This window comes from Lampetra fluviatilis, chromosome 16 (genome assembly GCF_964198595.1).
Source record: "Lampetra fluviatilis chromosome 16, kcLamFluv1.1, whole genome shotgun sequence".
In the NCBI taxonomy this organism is placed as follows: Eukaryota; Metazoa; Chordata; class Hyperoartia; order Petromyzontiformes; family Petromyzontidae; genus Lampetra; species Lampetra fluviatilis.
In genome coordinates this window covers 7,818,064-7,834,250 of record NC_136290.1, presented here as the reverse complement: position 1 = coordinate 7,834,250, position 16,187 = coordinate 7,818,064, and the positions used below count along the sequence as shown (strand labels likewise).

At 43.5% G+C, this 16,187-nt stretch overlaps 1 protein-coding gene across 7 annotated transcripts in view; it reads left to right on the top strand.

The window, feature by feature from the left end:
* Positions 1-205: 205 nt before the first annotated feature.
* Positions 206-16,187, top strand: part of LOC144936498 (liprin-alpha-1-like) — a 277,198-nt gene continuing 261,216 nt past the window's right edge. For all 7 annotated transcript variants that reach the window (XM_078863613.1, XM_078863618.1, XM_078863614.1 and 4 more), the window contains exons 1-2: positions 206-610; positions 4,038-4,308. In XM_078863613.1, coding sequence (XP_078719739.1) covers positions 4,072-4,308 — 237 coding nt within the window. In that variant the 5' untranslated portion in view covers positions 206-610; positions 4,038-4,071. The remainder of the gene's footprint in view (positions 611-4,037; positions 4,309-16,187) is intronic.

Sequence of the window (16,187 nt, the reverse complement as noted above, 5' to 3'; positions counted from 1 at the left end):
GGTGGGTGGGGGTGGGTGGGGGGTGGTGGGGGTGGGAGGAGGGGTGGGGGTGGTGGGAGGAGGGGTGGGGGTGATGGGAGGAGGGGTGGGGGTGGTGGGAGGAGGGGTGGGGGTGATGGGAGGAGGGGTGGGGGTGGATGAGGGTGGTGGGGGTGGGAGGAGGGTGGGTTGTGAACGTGTGCGCCCGCGCGCTGCATTGTGGGTCTCCGCCTGTCAAAGTGTCAAGCAACACCGCGTCCCCGCCGTTCGGCGTTCGCTCTCCGCATTGACGAACACATTCTGTGGTTGTTTTGTGTTGTTCTTGACACTCATTCAGGTCATTTACCCCCTCTTCCTCCGCGCGAATTAATGCCGCCTCCCGCATTTCGTCGACTGCCTCGATGACGGACTCTCGCAGGGAGTGGCCGATCGTTCCTTTCCGTCGCCGCCGCCGTTGTCGACCGGGGTCACCCCCTCTACGTTGCCCGTCCCGGCCGGGTTAGGATCGCCCTAAGTCGGCGGGGAATCTAGGCGAGCGCCGTGGTCTGCAGGGCCTAACGTCGGTGTCCCCCGGTGTGACCGGAGTCTTCAGTGGCCGCGCAAGAGCCAGCCCGGGACAGAGAACCCTCCGGTATTGTTGACGCTTCTTATTTTTATTTGTCTATGCTTGTTAAAATAACAATGCAGTGGAGAACGTGATAATTGTGGGGTTTTTTGTGTACACGCGTTCTATTTGTCCCTGCTGGAATTAAAATAAAACCAAATCAACCCGTTACAATAGTAATTACATTTATATAGCGTTTTGCATCAAGGATCTTAAAGCGCTGTACAGCACACAGCAGTAGCAGAGACTCGGTATTAAACTAATTGTATAATACATTTCAAAGAATCATTGACTAATGCACCTGCACAGAGAGGTTTGGCTGCTCGGTGGCCAGGAGATATCAATTGGGATATGAGCTATGCCTGTGGATCATAGCTGTCAACCCACACGCCTTTACCCCGTATTCTTGTCCAGGGAAATGTAAGTTTTCAGGTCCATACGACGTACAGACGTTTCAATACCGGCAAAATAAATTAATGCGGTCTATTTGTTTGTGTGCCTCCCTTGTGATGGGACTCTGTAGGGTGAACTTTGAGATTTATAAGGGCATGGCGTGACCAATCAGGTCTTAATTGGTCTGTAATAAGGCAGGCACTGATAAGGGGTTGACAGGTATGGGGAATTCAAATTAATCGAGGGAGGAGATCAAACATGATCATTATCATCTTGAACAAGGGTGTTGAGTCTTAGTGAGTCTTTCCTGAGTAAATAAAAGGCAGAGAGCCATTTGAGATCAAATGTCTGTTCTGCAGGGAGAATTGTGGCACAGGATACGACTTATATTTGCAACACGGGATCAAACAAACGAGATGCACAATACATGAGAAATCCGAAATTAAATGGAAATGACGTAAATGAGCCGTAGCTTAAACTACAATGGCCTAGCAATGAATTCAAAAGATTTTTTTTTTATAAACTGACTAGAAAGGGATTATTTTAAAATGATTAGCAAAAGCAATATTGTTCAATAAGAAGGGGATCACCGTTATATCGAGAAATGCAGTATTTGCCAAATGGAGTATTTATTTTCGGGCATTATGTAACAATGTTGAGGCATGTCTTACGTGGCATTAGTTGAATTTTAGGGTTAGTAAACTATATAATCTTGTTGGCAATCTGTTTATATATAAATGCAAAACCTCCATATCAAAGATGAATGTGTCGATGAGCTAAGTATAATAAACAAAGACCGTTATGTACAACTTTTACATTAAACAGAAGACAAGGGCCTACCTACCCTTGCCATACCAAGACTTAGCAAAGTAACGGTTCCCCACCGAAGCAGGAAAACCAAAACCAAACTCGGTCAACCTCCTGAGGCTCAGCATTATGTGAAAATCATAAGCAGAGGGGAGACCCCGTGATGCTTGAGCAAGGTTTAAACAACATGATCAAGAGTCAGCGATGTGCCTAACATCATGGAGTTGTTTTAAATGTTCTAAATCATGTGCCTGTGTTCTCCCCAAGCGCATCTTCAAAGGGCAACGCTTACTCGCCACAGTACTTGTGCTGTTATTAATCGCCCAATATAGGTTGGTCGTTACACACGGAAACAAGCATGCAGTATAGGGTGTACAGTGATGCATAAGCCCATAGACATGAAATCAACAAATGCTTAAAGATGCATCTTCAAAAGGGAGATTTCTATGCAAATTGAATGAAGATTAAATAAAAACCACTACCTCTTATTTCGTAGACTTTACATGGAGCTGTCGGATATAATTCTTAAGATTCATTAGTGATACAAAAAAAGCTAAAGTTATGCCGAAGTATCCCATTATGGTTAATTATTGACGGCGCTGTCTCGTTTTAATACAATTTCATAGCAGTGATGGCATTGGAGTACTATGTCGGATCGCAAAACTGTGATTTATATGCAGCGCACTGTATGTGCACGTTGTGTATAATGACGTTTGCAGGTTGGTTGTCCTTTATTTTGCACCCGGGTGCATTTTGGTTTGTCGCATTTTGCTGTAATTGGAGCTGTATGGTGAGTGTTAAAGTGTTATTTGTGCCGTCTCCATGAAGTCAGTCATGATGGGTTGACGACTCCATTCAGTTTTACTGCATTTCGGGCATAAGTGGAATTTATGTTCACGTGTATATCCGTGTAACGGTTTTGGTTATGTGACATTACAGAGGGCAACATTTGACGGTGATGTACGTATGTATATAAAATAGATTGTGTACATTTCTAGCGTGGTGTGGAGTAAATGTGCGTGTGTTTTAAATTCACGGTTTGGCATAGGGCAGTGCAATTGTCATTCTAAGGAGCACGATGTGCTGCTACGACCTATGAATACATGCCTAGCTGTGTAGGAAATACTGTGCACGTATGTGTATGTATGTGTATGTATGTGCACGTATGTGTATGCGTTAGTGTATGTATGCGTCATTGTGGGGAGCGGTAGTGTAGCGGTTAGCGTGCTGCGCTAAGAACCCGGCCACCCGAGTTCGATTCCCGGTCCAGGGCCACCCCTAGGTCAACTCAGCCTCAAATGAGTACCTGGTGCTGTGTGTAAACACATTGTCACTGGGGATGACAAAGGCGGTCGTGCGTTGTGTTGGCCACCCACCTCCTCGTGTGCCGTTCCAGCCTTCATAGGTGCTCACTAACAGTACTTGCCCCCAACAGTGGTCAGGCTATACAGGGGATCTATGTCTTTGTATGCGTATGTATGAACTATCGACTCGGCCTGAAATGGGTACCTTGTGCGATGTGTAAACATCACCACGGGAGAGACAAAGGCGGTCCGGCGTGGTGTTGGCAACCCACCCCCTCGGTTGCCGTGCTGGCCTTCATAGGTGCTCGCTAACAGCACTTGTCCCAATAGCCTGTTAAGGCTACACGGGGAATATTTGGCTTTGTATGAATTGTACATTTGTCTGTATGTGTATGTAAATGATCGTGTGTTTGGAGTGCTGTCTAACTCTTAATGCTTTGCAATATGATTTCTGACAACATTGTGTTGCAGTATTAAAAGACGAGCCGTGGGCAGACAACGGTGGTCGGGCAATGTTCTGCAATGCCGTCCCTAATCAGTGCTTACCACACTTTCCCCTTCTCTTTAAGTCTAAATAGAGATCTTTGTGTGAATGTATGTATATCTTTTTATCATATTCAGAGTTAGTGTAGCTACAGATTACACCAGGTACTCAGCTACGCTACGATCCTGGTGACTCGAGTTTGATTCCCGCTCACGGCCAACACCAGTGACAATTATCCGAACTGGTCTCTGGGCCTCCCCTAGGGCGACTTGGCCTGAAATGAGTACCTGGTGTAATCTGTAAACATTGCCACGAGGCAGCCAGGCATAGTGCTGGCCACCCACCCCCTCGTGTGCCATGCCGGCCTTCATAGGTGCTATCTAGCAGTGCTTGTCCCAACAGTCTGTTAACGGCTATATGGGGGATCGTTGTCTTTTTTTTTTATTCACACTGTTGCGTGGTGCAGTATTATTGCATCGTAGCTCTCAGCGACAGCCAAGATGATGTGCGAGGTGATGCCGACGATCAGCGAGGACGGGCCCGCCCGGCGCGGCTCGCAGGGCTCGGACGATGCGAGCTTCGAGCAGCTGATGGTGAGCATGCTGGATGAGCGCGACAAGCTGCTGGACACCCTGCGGGAGAGCCAGGAGGCGCTGGTCGCCATGCAGTCACGCTACCAGGAGGCGACGCACGAGAGGGACTCTCTGCACCGCCAGCTCACGTCCGCCCAGCCGCAGGTGCGTGCCCTCCTCAGGCCGCTTGTGGTCATGCCACCGGCCAGTCGTGTAAAATGCCGTCGTCTCTGGGTTGTTGAGCACTCTGGAACTTGCCTGGAACGCGTGTCTGGTGTGAATAACGTGGTCAAAATGTGGTCTCGCACGCACTCGTACACCACACCACCCTACCGGATTATAAGATGCCAGGGGGAAAAAGTGTGTCTTCTAAACCAGATAATATGGTACCTCCATTTTTTTCTTAGTTTGCAAATTTGTATGTGGGGATAAAAAGTCGCTTGAGGTGTTTTTTGCAACTGGACATAGGTCCCTGGGCGATGTAACACGTGCCAGTACTTTGGTGAGCGAGTTTACACCGGTACATGTTACTACACCTGTACATGTTACTACACCTCTACATGTTACTATTCTGGTGACCTGTGTTCACTTTTCAGAGACTTTAATGCCAGTAGCAAGTGGTATCTGAAACAGTCTTGGGGCTTTTCTAGGTTGACTCAGCCAAACATTTGTACTTGATTCTTTGTTTGGACATTACCACTCGGGAGACAAAGGCTCATATGCCGTGTCAGCCTTAATGGGTGCTTGCTGTGACAGCACTTGCTCCAATAGTCACTAATGGCTATATATTTTTTTTTATGTGCTCAAAGTGATATTGTAGTGGTTAGTGCACTGCTCTAAAGTTCGAGTGACCAGGCTTCAATTGCTGGCAATGCACAACACCATTGTCAAATGGTATCTAAACCTTGCCTGGGCCACCATTAGGTTGCCTCGGACGTGATTTTATGAATGTCCAAACAGGAGAAACAATGGCCGCAAGCTGAATGTGGTGCTGGTTATACAACCTCCTTGCATGGTTTGTGCCAGTCTTAATAGATGCTCACGAACATCACTTTTCATAACAACACGGGCTAAGTGGCTGCGTGTGGTCATTGCGTTTGAGTTGGGCACGCGTTATAAAACAAGTACTTAGCTTAACATGCATTGTGTTACCAATTATCACGTCTAGAAACCGACTCTTCCGCCGTGAACAATTCCATTGACCTGCAATACGCGCTGCGGTGCCATTAACTGTACAAGTGACATCCACCAGTGTCCATGGGTTGTTAACTATTCGTACATCTTGCAAAGAGTGCACCTTTGTCTTTAAAATTACCAGTGTCCTGCAATGCGTGTGGGTGTTGCACTTTGAAACACCGTGCCCTCATTTAATGACGGCAATAATCGCCTTTGTGTCCGTTTGCCAGCAGTACAACGGTGAACTAAGTTCAAGATTTGTGTGGTCGAGTTCGTGGCCAGGGTTTTATTTTTTTCTGTACCTGTGTACGCCGAGAGTAAGTTTGAAGTTGTTGTTTTTTAATATGAAAGTTGAGTGTTTTTTTCCATCTGAATCGCTAGTCATCAAATTTTGCTTGTTGACATTTTGATGAGTCCCGGTTGGATTTGGGCATGTCAGCAATCTTGTTAAGGTGACACCGTAATTGCACCACAATTGTGTTTTGAAAAATAATTTCATCCGCTTAAAAAAAAAGTCTCTTGTCTGTATAGAGTACTGTGCACATTGGCTCATTATGTCATGGAGTGGGCAGCAAGGAAATTGATGTCATCAGGGTCATCTGCTATATAATCGTGTTTTACTTGAGTAATGTGGTCACGTATGTTATCAATAAGCACGTGTATCTGGTGTAATTTTTGAGCTGTGTAAGAAAACTTATTTTTCATAAATCATTTATTGCTTTTTTCTTTTCCAATCTGCCTATAACGCTGAGGTGTGTACTCTTTCATGTAAACATATACACATTCCGAGGACTAGAAGAGCGTGGCCAATGTGATATCCCCAGCTGAGAATACTGGATGAATGGAAAATGTTGCTTAACATAACTTGTTTTTATATTCTCTCAACATTGCCAGAGAAAGTCTGGGGATTTTTTTTTATTTCCGTTTCAATTGTTCCTTGACAATTAAGTGGAAGACATGTCATTTGCTTTTTTGGTGATTTACCCGGTTGTCCTGTCTTTGCCGTGAAAACCGAAAGAATTGAATATAATTGTTACTTTGACAAATGCATTCGTTGTTGCACATAGAGGAGGCACACGTTTGTGCAGACCTCTTGCTTTAAACCTGGGGGCTGGCCTTAAAGAGTCGTGAGGTAATTCCCGAGAGGTTTTGTTACATTTACATAATTTGGAATTTCACCATGGATTTGCCATCAGCTCCTGTGGGGACCTTATGTTGCATTTTAATAAGGGAGTTACTAACCCTAGCCCAGAGGAATGGATCTGTCTATACGTATGTCACCCTGTGTTGTTTTTGACATTTACCGTATTCTAAAACCAATTTTCTTCATTGCATTCAATGCCTGGCTCATGATGAAAATGTGGATGTCTAATACATAGCACTTTACCACACTGATCCATCTGAGGCAAATTATCGTTTAAAATTGGCACTGACCTATTGGTTAGTGTGTCTTGCGCAAAACTATTTAATAGATCATTAACATTTAAATAGACCTAATTTAGGGCATAATAAATTCCTGTGGCCAAGAATGGCTTACATGGTGGGTCATCCTAATTCATACTGCGTAGCTGCACCTCTAAGACAAATCTCTGATAAATGTCTTATAAAGCAGGGTCTCAGACTCACCATATTGAACGTATCAATTTATCTTGTATTTTGGCGGAAGAGCGTTTTACATTGAATTTCTTTTCCTATTTGTGGAAGTGTTTTAATCAAAATGCATACATCTTTCTTAATGTTGAAAACAAATGTAAAATTCATAGATTATAATTTCTTGTCACTTTTTGGAGGGTGTTTGGGAAGATGTGAAATTTTAACAGTCCAATAAATGCATTCCTTTGTCGGCATGCCTCATCAGTCAGGCACGCTTGCTGCTGGGCCCCGATTTATGAAAACAAAAAAGCTAAATGAAAAATGTTGTGATTCTGGAGCCTCCTACCCTAATTTGTATGTTGTCATTGGTGTTGGCATGGATTTGTGAAATGTGATATTATTGGCTTTAAAGCCTATTACAAACCTCCGTTTATTGCTGAAGTAAAAGCAGCCTGTCATATTTTTTCTGAAGCCAAAAAATTATTCCCCGAACTGTACTTCTGCCTTGGCATTTGATGATATTATTGAAAATTGCTTTACTATCCGTCAATTTCATTCATGTCTGATGTTAATTTATTTTCTAACCCAGGTGAATTTGCACAGTAATGACTGCGGATTGCATAATGGGACAGTAACAACTGGCACAGTTGCTTTTTTAAAAGCTTCTGGAGGCATAAGTGATGCTTAAATTACAGCCTTTGTCAAACGACTTTGACGCGCACATGTGCCGTCGCAAACACCAGCTGAAGCCGAATTGAGACACTGGTGGTGTGATGTGTGGTTTTAATGCTATCAACGTCCGTGGTTATTGAGAATACATTTGCATCAGACCCACACGGGTTTCTTTCAAGCGCAAAAATTCGTTTTATCTCGTTTTTTTTTTGCGAGCTGCCATCCTACCCGACGTCGTTTGTAATGCACGAGGAAGTTAACGCAATTAAACGCGGTGCTTTGACTCTCGTGCCTGCCTTGAGACATCGGTTTCAAATGCGCTCGAGTATCGCGAAACGGTTTTTTTATGACGGCGATAAAAGAAACTGGTGGAGCTATTGTCCAGCAAAAACATTGTTTCAACAAAATTCAACAATTTTATGATAACGCTTCAGGTTTTAGGGTCGGTGACCATGTGTGTTGTTAGTTGCATATCTTATTCATAGCAAATGCTGGGAAAGGATAATTGGGTATTTATGGAGTACTTTCTTTTTTTCATCATTGTCAATGTTATTGACACTCGGTCCAGAGCAAAGCGCTCCATATCGTCATTTCGAGCAAAATGAAAATTTGTGCAAAAATATTTCCCCGTCACGCTCCACAACGGCATGGCATATAATCTGCTGGAGAGAGGTGCGTAGATTTTCCTCGATTTGAGAAGCTGGGCAATGTGAATGCGAACCAAACGTTGAAAAGAAACAAGTGGCACCAGAGCAAAGCAAACGGCGGTTCATATCGAGCGATGGCCTGCGCACGTATTATGCATTCGACAAGCAGTGAACGACGGCCGCAGGATAGAAAGCCAAAGCAGCAATGTGTGCGGGGCCTTATGAAGCCTGGTTTTGCGGGGGGGACGGGGAATACTGAGAAAATAAATAAAGCTATTCCAACCAACGTTTTTGGATTCATTTTGGAAGGCAAATTTGTATAAAATAATTGACGAACAAAATACGAGTGTTAATGTTGGACATTGCTAACGGTATTTATTGAAAAACCAAAGTTGCGAGCGTGTGTGTATTTTTTAATATCCCGCCACTAACTAATTTCGACCAGCCGCCCCAGCACTTTGCTTCCTCATACCTCAGTCTTAGGAATGTAATGCACATTCCGATACTGATATGCCCATGTATGTGTCATGCCTACAAAAAAATAACGTCATTGATTTTACAATTTCAACCTTGCTGGAGCACACAAGCTGCGCCAAGGAGTGGATGTCTGGTAGTATCGGCTCCAGCTATTGGCTTACGTCCGGGCGATGGGAATAGAAAGCATTGCTTTCACTGGATGTTTGCTCGCTGATGTATTCGGCTCCAGAATTACTTGGCTGTGTAGAGGTCATGTTCTGGGCACTTTTGTGAGCTAAACAATCAGCCGTGTGGCCCCACATTGAGCTCCGTTCAGGGGCACCCATTAGTGGCTTTGTTCCTTCTCGGCACGCAGTGCTTGATAATCAACGTGTACGGGGACTATGCGCGTTTTTAAAAACTGACATTGACTTCATATATTCTCTTTATATACACACATTGTTTACGTTAGTGCATGTGTGTGCGCTGCGTCATTCACATAACACATTGCAAAGTGATTTTTCAAGTCAGCACTGCCACCAACACCATTGTAAATGAGACGTTTCATCTCGTTTGCGTGTCCGGGGGAAAAAATATTTCAATTAAGGAAACGCAGCAATAAATAAGTGTACAACTAAGGAAGGGGGAAAAAAAACCCCTCTGCAATAAATAATGCAGCTGTTGTGAAGCCATATAGCAGCTCAAGTTTTAATGGAAAAATCTCATCATCAATAAGCGTCGAGTGGCTCGCTGCTCGGGAGGTGTGGCTCCCTTTCTTACAAATGCACGGATTCACCAGCCCAGCACCCATTTCTCAGCCCCGGCGATAATGCGTTGTGGGAACGTGATCAAATTAGCACGTGGCCTTAGCGGAAACCTTGCATCTGCCTGCACGTGCTCCCAAAAGATCTCATGACTACTCTATATGATGCCCGCTCGCAATGGCCTTGACTCTTGCCTGGCCATGGCAAGACTCTAACTGTCAGTGTTTGGGAAAAGATAACAAAAATACTTGAAAAAATCTTTTCCCAAAATTGTATCTTGATCGTGATATCGGCGTCACGTCTCTGATCTCTCAGTGCAGTGCAACCATTCATTTTAGAAAATTACCCAGGAAACCAGATATCACAGAGCCACCTCTCAATTCTAGATTTGAAGCTTTCGTGACTGCAAGGATTCATATTCTTAGGTTTTTTCGGTAAAGTCACGTAGGTAAAACATCAAAATTAATAAAAAATAAAATAAAATAAAAAATCACGACGTTTCGGAGGCAACACAAGTCTCCGTCATCAGGTGGGACCGTCACAGCCGGATTAGCTGCAGCTAATCCGGCTGTGACGGATGTTTTACCTACGTAACTTTACCGAAAAAACCTAAGAATATACCACCTCTCAATTTCCATCAAGTGGCCCCTGTTCCACACGGTAGGGGGCAACATTTTCTCACTTCTGCCACCGAGAGTAATGTTCATCGCATTGCAGTAAAAGCGATATATGTATGCTCAAAGGCTGAAATCTGGCCAAATTAAGTAGAGAACCTCATTTTCTGTGCAATCATTGGTGACCTGACTGATACCATCAACTCACCAATGGAGTTCACCCTGGCATCTCATCGTTGCCAGCTCAGCCCTCTGACACCACGAAACCACTTTAAAAAGTATCGTACTTTTAGCTAAATATATAAATAATTGTTTTCCCTCCACCGTCTTTTTGGAAACGCAGCACAGAGCGTACGGACTGGAGACGATGCGAGTGTGTGCAGCTACTCAGTCATTTGCCCGCATCATATCCACCTGAAAAGCCACTGGAAGAATTTGTGCCACGTGCAGACGGGAGCCCATTGCCATTAACCTGCTTCGCTGTGGAGCAGAAAGCGGCACGCCACAGGGAACAGGTTGTATTGAAACTGCTGCGTCCTCATGTGGTTACTTATCTCTGGTGGCTACACCAGCTGCATATTAATACCCTTTTTGTGCAGCTTCGATACTTTCCTGTATTTTCCACTTCCCCCCGCCGCCCCCCCCCTCCCCCCTTTGGCTTTGGTAAAAATTGTACACTAGTAAATCCTCCAATATCTCAAGGTCATTGATTTCTTTACCAATATTCTTTGAGTTTATGAAATATCCACTGCCAGATGAAAGGATCCTCACATTGTTGCTATTCCAAGTGGGGTTGCGATGCCGCGAAGTGGTTTCGCTTCTGCACATGAGCTAATCTCAACGTTCCATTTCTGTTCGTTTTCACCGTCCCTGACATGTTCCCTCAGTTTGGTCCATTGGCCATCGTTCCTTCTCGAAATATTTGTCCTCTCCCCAAGCTCACTTATTTTTGTGTACCTTGACGTTTATTATTCTTTACAAAGAAATTGATGTTCTTTGAGACTACATTCAAATTGGAGGTGCCTGCGATGATCCAGTGCTTTGAAGAGGAGGATGAGTGGTTCATGCAGAGATCTTCACGTGCTTGAGACTACTACAGGGGCATCGAGGGTGCATCGCAGGCTTTAGAGGCCGTCTGGAACGTTCTTCCTTTCTGATATTAGGAAGCCACTGGAGCTTTACACTTTTAAATCATGATTGAAAACGAATTGCCTTTGCACTGCTTTTTTGTGTTTAGTTTGTTGTCCAACCCGTCCTGCACCTCCGATTAGCACGGTTGGCTACGATTGGTGCGAAGAAAGTTGAACACACATACGTGCATACAAGAGTCAATGTGATATCTCTCATGTGCATCTGATTTTTGATCCACATCTTCTTCTTCTTATCTTGGGATAATTCCCAAAATGTACCTTTTCATGCTTCTTAACATACCTCACAGCTTTTATTCCACGTTGTTTTGTTGTTGTTGTTGATGTCAGTGTTTCTGTTTCCATTTTAAATGTCAATGAAGGTAATATGCACTGATTGAAAATGTTCCTCTTTAGGCAAATGGATGTGTTGGCATATATATTATTTACATATTCATTGGTCTTTAATTTAACATATATATGTCTGCATTTACTGACGAATGCTTTTAAATGCATCTTGTTATGTTGCTTATCTAATGTAGTCATGACTAAAAAGGAAGGCATAAAGTTAAATACCCTCTAATAATGTCATAATGTAATGTATGACATATTATTCAGACATTTACATTAAAACATATATATCATATTCAGCAGTTTTTATTTTTTAGTTAATCTGAGATCGCACTTTTTTTTCAACGGTCAATTTTTTGTAAACTTTGAGCCAAAAAATGTATCTCATGAGCTCATATTCAAAATAATTTTGAAATGTCATCACGAAATGAATTTGCAGTGTTTAAGCACCACTTAATGATGATTATATTTGCTCTTTAATGTGGCCAAGCAAAATAACAAAATCCCGTCTTTGTTCAGCATATTTCCCAAAGTGTAAATACGATGAAAAAACCCGTCAACCAGTAAAAAATGTGACTTGCTATCAACTAATCGCCGGTACTAAATAACCACATTGATTTTCCGAGTGCGAAAATTAGTTTACGTTGCAAAATCGTTGAAGCCACTACTATTGATCCAACCCACAGTCCTTTATTTAGGACTGGGGTTGGATCCATTCAGACACAATGTGTTTTGCAAAGGAGACTTGGTGTAAACTACCGTGAGAACATTGTGACAGAACCAAGTCGATACAGGTGCTTTGAAAACAGACATTAAAATTGAATGCTGCCACTCCCGAGCAGTATAGTAGAAGCAAAACTGAAATGTGTGCAGCGAGCGTGCATTTATTCCGATTCGTAGACATGCATACATCAACATAATCATAATCATCACGCTGTCGGGCTTGAACCTGAATCTCTGACACTGGTTTTCATGTACTAACCAACTGGAGCCCAACCAACAATTGACATTATTTATGTTGGCATTGTTTTTCCAGGTAGATTTATGGGATGCTGTGCATCATGAGAATGAGCCGTAAGCTGCTAGAAATTAAGATAAGGGCTAAAAGGAAATAGATAATTGAGCATTTCATGAACTCAAGTGATCTCCAGCAACCATATTGGACTGCGAATAAAGTTAATTTTGGAGCTTTCGTGACTGCAGGAATTATTCTTTGGTTCTTTCGGTAAAGTCACGTATAAAGATAAAATAATATATTAAATAATAGCATACTACGACGTTTCGATTGCAACACAAGCAATCATCATCAGGTATAAAAGAAATAGCAACAAAAATCTAACCAGAAAATTATAGACAGACATACAAGCAGACAGACATCAAGATACACAGAGAGAGAACACGTATCGGCACAAAGAGTAGTATGCTATTATTTAATTTATTATTTTATCTTTATACGTGACTTTACCGAAAGAACCAAAGAATAATGCGAATAAAGTTGCCTGTCAAACAGCCGTCTCTTTGGCAGAGCCCCCTAATGCAGGGATGCCAGCGAATCTATTTGTTCACGTATTTGTATATTTTAATTTCTCAGCAACACGTACCCTACAAAAGTGGCTTCTGCTCAGTGGTGGTGTCATTGTGTTAACGCAGTGTAACCCGTGGCCATCCCTTCAGTCTCAGGAATAATGGAGTTGTGATCATGACCGAGGTGTCATCCGATGATGAAGTGGGTTTTCTCGCAGCGCCACCGTCACCCGGCGTGAGATGTAGATCAGTGCTCAACTAGAAAGGGCTTTTGAAAGTGCTGAATTTAAGAGGCAGAGATACGATTGTATTACAGCAAACCCGTTTGCGTGCACTTGAAATGCTCCAGCACTGTGTATAATTATCATCGTGCGGGAATCCTCATTTCAGTGTCCAAACCTGCGTTTGAATTTTGTGCCGACTTATGTTATATTGGTGCAGGTGATAAATATGATCTTTTTCAAAAATCCTGCATGAAAATTGACAAATTCCTTGTGATTCTTTTCCACCTCTGTAAATATTTGTTTTGTAGATTATTAAATCAATGGGTGGAGTGGTGGTGTAGTGGTTGGTTGCGTCACATTATGAACTTGGAGACCTAAGTTTAAATCCTGGCTATGGCTAGCATCATCCCTCAATGAGTACCTGGTGCAGTGTAAACATCAGCACTAGAGAAACTAACGCTGCCGGGTATGATGCTGACCACACCAGCCTTCATAGGAGGCCACTCGCAACACTTTCCCCAACAACCTATGAAGGTTATATGGAGGATCTTTGCGTGTGTTTTTTTTGTCATAAATCCATGAATTCAAGCACACTCAAGACCGCTGGTAGTACTTTACACAGTAACATTGGGCATTAGGGTGAAGTGGGTGGGAAAATTAATGTCACTGGAACCCTTACCCATGCAGATATAAATCAGGTTATCCAATCCCTAAAGGTTAAAGATTAGCTGGTAAATTGATTGTGCCCAGATTAGATTGCGTTTAGCGTTAAATGTACTCAGATTAATGGTACTGTCGCAGATGCGCTTGTTGAGCTTCCCGTGCTGCAATTGGATGGCCTCCCAAAGCATGAGCATTCGTATGCATTTCTACTGGTGTTGCAATGGATATGTGTTGCTCTTTTCGGCAGGCGCCAGCATGGGGGGGGAACTCGCGGCTGTGTTCAAAGTGACAAACTGTCCGTGGGGGAAAACCGTCGGAATTTGTTGTCCATTTCAGCATCCGAAAAACGTCCAGGCCCTGCCTCACCCATGCCTCCTTAATGCCACCCTGCGTGCGTAATCGAGAGTTTTGAGCCCACCAATCTTGCAGCGCCTTCATTGGAGTGGAACTCTCCTCCTTTTTTTTGGCTCAGCTAGTAATAGGCAAGTTGAAGAATTTGTGTTCATCTCACTATGCATGATCATAAAGTGTGCGCGTGCTGCTTGTTGGAACGCACGACGCTTGACAGAAATTACTCTCACCCCCTATAATACTCTCCCAATACGTTGTGCTGCGTATTTGCGGTTTTCGCTTCGACACGTTGCAGTGTCTTAGAAAATAAACGATACGCGTGATTTTAGGCTCGCTTAATAAGGCACGTTTACCTTCCGTGGGTTTTTTTGCTGCTTTTTAATACGGCGCATCGCTCGTTCCGCACGCGGTCAGTCCAATTCCTCCTCGGCTACTTGTGACTTCTCAGTACCTTCAGCTCGGCTCTCCAGTCCCTTTGCCCTGACACCATGAATTATCGTCTTCCAAGAAGTGACCCACTCCTGCACATTCTGCAGCCACCGCCGAAAGATTTATCACCATGAGGGGCTCCCAGGTGGAAAAAAATACGATTTGCCGAACTTTGAGCAGGTTGCTGAGAATGGCAAAGTGATACTTGCAAGGGTGGGCAATAATCACCGGTGTGGTCCATGTTCGGTGAACGCTCGTGGAACTTAGATATTAGCAAATGAAGGGTGCATGGAAGATCCATGTTGCTTGGTAATGTCGTTATATAGTGGGTTTCTTGTGAACCCGGTAACCCGAGTTGGATTTAGGCAGTGGCTAACATCGGTGGCAAGTGATATTTGAATTGTTCTCTTGCGTCTGCATCACCAACTCATAATGACAAGCGGAGTGAAGTATGGTCGAAGAACCCCCATCACCAACACGGCATGGGTAGGGCTTTCTTCAGCAGTGGATGAACAGAGCGTGGAAAAAAAATAGTTTTGTGTTTGCTCCGATGAGAGTTCAAGAATGGCATGTTGTGTGAACACAAACTCGTGATGCTGTAGTTTCAAACATGTAACAGATGTATCTTCAACTTGGAAACTGCAGGGGGAGAAAGTCAAGCATAGCCCCTGGTGTTGAGACTTTCCAGCAAGAATTGACGATGAGGTTGACAAAAAAAAGAACGCCAAAGCTAAGCATCAAAGAGTAGCATTATCCACTGATTCACACAGCCTGTTGTATCATTTTCATTAATGATAATTTTTATGATACAAAATGTAGTCCTTCTGTCCTTTAAAGTTTCTTCAAAGTATATCATTACTACATTTTATATTGTAATAACTGTACCTTGAAGTTTATTATTCTTTACAAAAAAAATGAAGGGATATAATTGCAGCCGTAATAAAGGAAGAGTAGATTGGATGTTCTTTTAAACTACATTCCAACTGGAGGTGCCTGTGATGGTCCAGTGCTTTTAAGAGGACGATGAGTGGATCATGCAGAGATCTTCACGTGTTTGAAACACCCACCTACTACAGGGGCATCGAGGTGCATTGCGCGCTTCCATCACTGCGTCGTGCAGTGCAGATGCACTTCTGCGGCCGTCTGGAACGCTCTTCTTTCCAATAGTAAGAAGCCACTGGGAGCTATGCACTTTTGAAATCTAGATCGGAAACGAATTTCTTTAGAACTGCTTTTGAGTTTATGCTTTGTTGTCATTTCCCCCGCACCTCCGATTAGCATGGTTGCCTACGTACCAGAGGTGTGGACTCGAGTCATGTGACTTGGACTCGAGTCAGACTCGAGTCATGAATTTGATGACTTGCGACTCGACTTGGACTTGCATAACAATGACTTTGTCCCACCTCTGCTACGTACGGTGCGAAAGAAGTTCAACATACATACGCACAAGGCA